At 45.6% G+C, this 6432-nt stretch overlaps 1 protein-coding gene across 4 annotated transcripts; it reads left to right on the top strand.

Annotated features, from left to right (window-relative positions):
- The first annotated feature begins 3259 nt into the window (after window positions 1-3259).
- Window positions 3260-6112, top strand: C3H6orf120 (chromosome 3 C6orf120 homolog). 4 transcript variants are annotated; one of them, XM_012572554.5, is made up of 3 exons: window positions 3260-3398; window positions 3680-4007; window positions 5094-6112. In XM_012572554.5, the coding sequence occupies exon 3, from the start codon at window positions 5137-5139 to the stop codon at window positions 5695-5697; it is 561 nt and encodes a 186-aa protein (XP_012428008.1). In that variant the 5' UTR covers window positions 3260-3398; window positions 3680-4007; window positions 5094-5136; the 3' UTR covers window positions 5698-6112. The 4 variants fall into 4 exon arrangements, with proteins under 4 accessions (XP_012428008.1, XP_030124195.1, XP_030124197.1 ...); XM_030268335.4 differs by having other exon boundaries at window positions 3261-3398; window positions 3655-4007; XM_030268337.4 differs by lacking the exon at window positions 3680-4007 and having other exon boundaries at window positions 3262-3398.
- Window positions 6113-6432: the final 320 nt, after the last annotated feature.

The following is a 6432-nucleotide window of genomic DNA, read 5'->3' as shown; positions in this document are numbered from 1 at the left end:
GTTGATTTGGATTGGACAGAGGGAGCATATTTTTTACAATGCAGGTGGTGAGGCACCAAGAAGAAAAACAAACCTATTTTCCCCAAGTTTGTGGATGATGCCAAATTGGAGGGAGCAATCAGAAACAGGGTGATGAGAATTTTGTGGAGTCCAACAAGAGTAAGTGGAATCCCACATCTGGCACAGAGTAACTCCATGCAAGATGAAATGCTGAAGGATGGTTCACTGGGAAGGGGTGCCTCAGAAAAGGATCCAGCCATCCTGCTGAACAAGCTGAATATGAGCCATGACAGTGCCCTTGCACCAGAGGCAGCTAACTGCATCCTGGGCTGTGTTAGTAATAGAGAGTAGCCAGCAAGTTGTGGGAATGATCCTTCCCCTCTATTTGGCTCCTGTAAGGCCACACCTGCAGTGCTGCATCCCGTTTTGGGGCTCTGGTACAAGAAGGATCCTGACATACTGGAGCAATTCTAGTGTAGAACAAGAAAGACGGTCAGGGAGCTGGAGAAAATTATGTACACAGAGAGGCTGAGAGAGCTGGGTCTCTTCAGCCTGGAGAAAAGACAGCTGAGACTTTATTGTTGCCTACAACTTACACAATTGGAGGATACAGGAAAGACAGAGAGACTTTTCTCAGAGGTACTCAGTGATAAATTGGATCCTGGGAAAATCCAATTAGGGTCACACCAAATCAGTATTTAATTTTTTAAAATATCATGACAATGGTTGAATATCAGAACAAGATTCTGAAGAGGTATTGTGGATGTTGATATCTGGTGTTTACCAGGAGTCCAATGGACATGGCCCTGAGCAACCTGATTTATTTAGAACAGTTTTGCACAGGAAGGTGGACCGGAGGAGACCAGAAGTCCCTTTCAACCTGAGTTATGATTTTTTAACCAAGTTTTCGATCTGCACCAACTTAAATCATTTTGATGCAGATCAGTCACTATCAACCTCAACTGCTTTTCAAACATATATTTTCTACAGGAATGTCTTAATTGTGTCTGTCTGTAATTAACACTACAAGCATTTTTGCCCTATATAAGCATCTAATATATTATCACTCACAAGGTAGTCTCCCTGTGCCTGTTAGTTTTGCCTGGAGAAAGTACCAGTCAAAACTCCCTTTAGTGTGTCCATGTGAATTTGAATAAAGCCACTGTATTGAGAACCAGCTGCACAGAGGCAACTCAGTGCACTGCACATGGCACTATTTTTCTGAACTGTGACTCATGGCTGGGAATACTAGAGAAAATTTTATTGTTAATATACTGGTGACAATTTTCATGAGCGATACAGTCATAAATGTGTTACGACAGTCTAGTCCTTGGTAAAGAAAAATAAATGCTGACACAGCAAAAAAGGTGTTGTTCTGACATGCAAACAACCCCTGGGAATCTTAAAGAACTTGTTCTGAAACATGTTGTGTCTCTGTAACTGCTTCTAGGCAGTTAAGTACTCTTTTTTACAATTTTCACCTGACTTTATTGTCACCTTTCAATGTTTGTACCTACTATACATTCAACAATCTACTGTCCATAACAACTAGTAGCAATCCAAAGTATCAGAGATCTTGGACTGATTTCTTGACTGATCATTATTGACATGTAAACGTGCAATAAGAATTTTATAGCTCACCACATTCCCATGAAACACCTCTGGACAATGTCCCCTTTCTATGCAATGCAATGCTAAAAGACCTTGGCTCCACATATTCCCACGCCTTGGGTACCCACCTATCTCAAATCACAGAATCACAGAACCAGTTAGGTTGGAAAAGACTTCTGAAATTGCTGAGTCCAACCTATGATTTAACACCACCATATCAACTAGGCCATGGCACTAAATGCCATATCCACCCTTTCATTATACAGTATATACTTTTTTTTTTCCCCAAGGGACAGTGACTCCAGCACCTCCCCGGGCAGCCCATTCCAGTGTCTAATCACCCTTTCTTGTGTAGAAATTTTCCTAGTGTCCAGCCTATACCTCCCACAGCAAATCTTGAGGCCATTTCCTCTTGTCCGGCCATTTGTTGCCTTGGAGAAAAGATCGACCCCAACCTGGCTACAGCCTCCTTCCACATGGTTGTGGAGATTGATAAGGTCTCCCCTGAGCCTCCTCTTCTCCAGGATAAATAACTCCAGCTCCCTCAGCTGCTCCCTACAGGACATGTGCTCCAGACCCTTCACCAGCTCCATTGCCCTTCTCTGGACTCACTCCAACACCTCTAGTTGAAATTGACATCTATGTGGAAAATGAAGGACTGCTGGAAATAACAGTTCCTTATCATATCATGCTTTTGTGTCCAACAGTTTATTTGTAGTGGTCTCAATACTCAGTCATAAGAAGAACTTTAAAAATGAGCTCTAGAAGCTATATTTTAATGTTTTAAGCAGAATAAAAGTCTTTATATGAACAAAACTGATTTCAAAAAAGCAAAAATTTATCAGAATCTGCATTCAGCAGTCTTATGCAGCCAGTTTGTTTAAGCTAGGAAGGAAGAGAACAAGTTACATGGATTTATGAAAATAGAGGGCTTTGAAGATAGAACATTAACTCAGCACGGGGCCCTTGGACATACACAGGCTCTCTTGAAACTCTTAGTACACAAGGCACTCCATGCAGATTTTTCACTTTCAAACTTTCACTTTTGCTTATGATTTTAAGAGCTCAGCCAAGTTAACTGCTGAAATCATTGAGTATTCAAAAACAGTGTTGGGTTTATTTACTCTCTGTTGTACTGCTTTTCTGTTCTCTGACCTTAGGTCAGCTTTATGGCGACAGTTAAACAAACTGTCACTAACCCACGGAGGGACACCTGTCCTCCAGCAAACACCTCACATCCATCCTCAGTGCAGCTGAAGGACGGCTTCTCTAATTTCAGGCTTTCGCGGTGAGAAGTGCTCCTCACGGCGCAGGGAGCCCTTCCCGCTCCGCGCTCGGTGCCTCTCCGCGCCCTCCCAGGCCCGCCCCTCCGCTCGCCCGCCCATCCGCTCGCCCGCCCCTCCGCTCGCCCTCCGCGCTCTCGCGATACCGGGGCCGCGGGCGTGCCCGGGGCGGGGCGGGAGCGCCCGGCGGTACCGGCGGCGTTCGGGGGCGCCGTGGCGGCTCCGCCCGCCCTCCGCGACTCCGCCCGCGCCGCAGCGGGCCGGGCCGGGCCGGGCACACCGAGCGATTCCCGAGGCCCCAGGGGGAGCGGCGTTCCGCCCCGCGGGCCGGCTGCTCGGCGCCGGCCTCCCTCGGCCGCCGCGCTGCCCCGGGCCCGCCCCGGGGAGGGGCTTTGCCGCGGCGTCCCGGCCGCGCTGCCCTGCCGCACGTCCGCGGAGTCCCCGCTGCTCTTCCTCTCCGTGGCTGCGGCCTTGCCGGAGCCGGAGCCCCGCAGCAGGTCGGAGGTGAGCCGTGCCCCAGCCCCCGGCCGGCGGGGCGACGCTGTGCCCGACGCGGCCGCCCGGCGGGAGCGGCGCGGAGCCGCCCGCTTACCCCGGGGTCGCCACTGCCGGCCCCGGCGGAGGTCCCGCCTGCGGGGAGGCGGGGGCGAGCCGTGGCGGGCAGAGCTGCTCGTTCGTGGCTCTGTCCAAGGTCTCTTGGAATCGCTTATCCTCCCCCCGAGCGCTGTGCCAGCGCCACGACGCTTTCGTTCTTTCCTAGGTAACTTTAATTATTTTCTGGTCAGATATGGAGCTCCTCCTGTGGCTCTGCTCGGCTTTTTCATCACTACTTCGATGTACAAGCGACAGAGAGTCAGCTCCCTCCTACGGTCGAGACAAAAGACTGTTTTTTCCTGTGGCTGTTGAGGGAGTTCTGTCAGTCTGGCAGGTTCAGCGAATGCTGCACCTCGTTCTTTTATGCTGTCATTGCAGAATTGTGACCTTCCAGTAGAGAAGGCTCTGGGGCAGAAAACGTCGAACTACAGAAACAATTGGGCATTTTTTTCTCTTTTTTTCTCCCCTGGATCTGTTCAATTGTAGAACTTCTAACATTTAACTGACATCTCAGTGCAGGTAATACAGTTTGTTTTGATGCTAGCAGGGTACAAAACGAGTTACAGGCAGTTTTCTGGTTTCAGATAATTGCAGTGTCTTTATGGAAGGAATGAGGGTTTGAGAATCTTCCTCTTAAACATGAAGGTGTTCAGGCTTGTGGCTCCTGTGCTTTGCATGTCAAACTCAGTCAGCTGTATACTTTGGAAGCCTTCAGCAAGGTTTGGAAGTTGCTGCTTTGCACTGTGCTGCTGTTCAGAGGGCTGGAGTGTGGCAGGCGTGCTCAGGCTGCCCGACTGGGAGCGTGCAGCAAGGAGGGAATAGGCTGTAAGAGCCTTGATCTTGCAGCAGTCCTTTCCATCTTCCCCTTGTCCTGGTACCTTCAGCCTTATCTTTTGTATGCAAGTGCTGTAAAGAGCTGAGTGTTTGTACTGTAGCAAAATCTTCCGGAAAGTAAATGCATTTTTTTCAGGGCAAATGTGCCAAATTTGGTCCTAGAAACAAGCCATACATCAGGATCATAAATTAATGTATTACCTCATTAGATAATTTGGTTTTATTTCTAACTCCATCCCAATGCAAGCTGGAATGCCTACTGCTTCAAGTACACATCCAGATTTGCACCTTCACTGTCTTTTTAAGTTGAGAGGATGAGGATGGGAGAACAAATAGGATGCCCTAAGCACCTCATATAAAATTAAGCATCTTCAAGCATGCAAAAGCCTCCCTTTCCTTAACTAGTTTTGGGGGTTTTTTTTAAGTGAAGCCAAAATCGTTATTTGGTTTCATCCCTTCTGGGTATCTATCAAGTTTGGCATGCATACATGCATGCAGGTAGAATGAAACTAAAGTCTCTATGTCAGTTCTGTTGAAAGAATACTACCTCAATTCATTTCTATTTAACTTTTGGAAATTTAAGCCATTTTATTCCGACAATGTTCTGAATCTTAGCACTGGTTTCTGTGACGATTAAAAAATACAAGTTAATGAACACAATTGAAGTTAAATTTGTATGGACTAGAGAAGATTTATAAGAATTACCAAATTAAAAAAAAAATAGATTACTTCCAAGATACTAAAATTTGAATTTTGTTTTATATTCATAAGGTAGCACACAGACACAGGAAGAATCCAAATACAACTGAAGACCATGGCAACACACTGGAGAAGAATCCTGACAGTATTTGTGACAGCTCAAGTACTACTATTTGTGGTAAATGCCTTTGAGGAAGAGGACGTACCGGAGGAATGGATTCTTCTTCATGTTGTCCAAGGTCAGATTGGAGCAGGAAACTACAGCTATTTGAGACTAAATCATGAAGGAAAGATTGTTCTTCAGATGCGGAGTTTAAAAGGTGATGCAGACTTGTACGTGTCTGATGTGACACTTCACCCCAGCTTTGATGAGTACGAGCTACAGTCTGTGACCTGTGGCCAGGACATCGTCCACGTGCCTGCACACTTCCGCCGCCCTGTGGGAATAGGGATTTATGGCCACCCCTCTCACCTGGAAAGCGAGTTTGAAATGAAGGTGTACTATGATCGAACAGTTGTACAGTACCCGTTTGGTGAGGCTTCTTATAACCCTGAGGAGATGGAGGCAAACCAGAAATACTCACAGTCTACAGAAGACGAATCTCAGGATGAGGAGTCTGTTTTTTGGACTATACTTATTGGAATCTTGAAATTAATACTTGAAATCCTTTTTTAAATTGATACACACTGGACTTAAGTCACACTTCATCCTGTGAAATTGGTATGAATGACTTGCTGTAATACTTAATACTCACTATATTTCCTGAAGAAATATTCAGGTTACATTTCCTAAACCAGAAAGGAAGTGGGGAGAAAAAGCCATATTTAATTTTATATTGTAAATCCTCCCCAATATGTAAAATGAGCAGCCAGCACAGTATTTGCAGTGCTCTTCAGAGATCAGGGCTTAAAAATGAATGTATAGTTGGGATCTTGTTAAATTCACTTAAAATAGGTGCTTAGGAAAATCAATTCCAATTCAGTATTTTCTATTGTTTTTTATAAAGAAAAATGAATAAACTACTGCACTTCAGTCCCCTTCTCAATTTAGAGCATATTTAAAAATAAAACCTGCTTCTTTTCTGAGCAAACATCTCCAGTAAAACTGATCAGCAACGTGGTTTGTGTATTCAGGAAGTTGAGGAGCTTAGGGTGAAAGAAGGAGAAATCAATCACCTAAGGGTGATGGTCTGTATTTTGACTGTGTGCTCTACATCACATCAGCCATCTGTCAGAGGCTGGTCCAGTCACTCATCACCTCTACAAATCCATGACCCAAATCAAGTGCATGTTGCTTCATTGCTATTACTGCAGAGAGAGGGAGCCTTCAGCTGTTGTTACTTGTCAATATGACATTTTCATCTCATAAAAACCAACACAGGATATAGGTATCTCAAACTTGAGAGGTACT

This window comes from Taeniopygia guttata, chromosome 3 (genome assembly GCF_048771995.1).
Source record: "Taeniopygia guttata chromosome 3, bTaeGut7.mat, whole genome shotgun sequence".
Lineage (NCBI taxonomy): Eukaryota > Metazoa > Chordata > Aves > Passeriformes > Estrildidae > Taeniopygia > Taeniopygia guttata.
The sequence above is the reverse complement of the archived record's forward strand: the minus strand, read 5'-3'. Positions and strand labels throughout refer to the sequence as shown.

Coding starts and splice junctions, on each gene's coding strand:
- C3H6orf120 (XM_012572554.5), top strand. CDS start 5,137: ATGGCAACACACTGGAGAAGAATCCTGACAGTATTTGTGACAGCTCAA.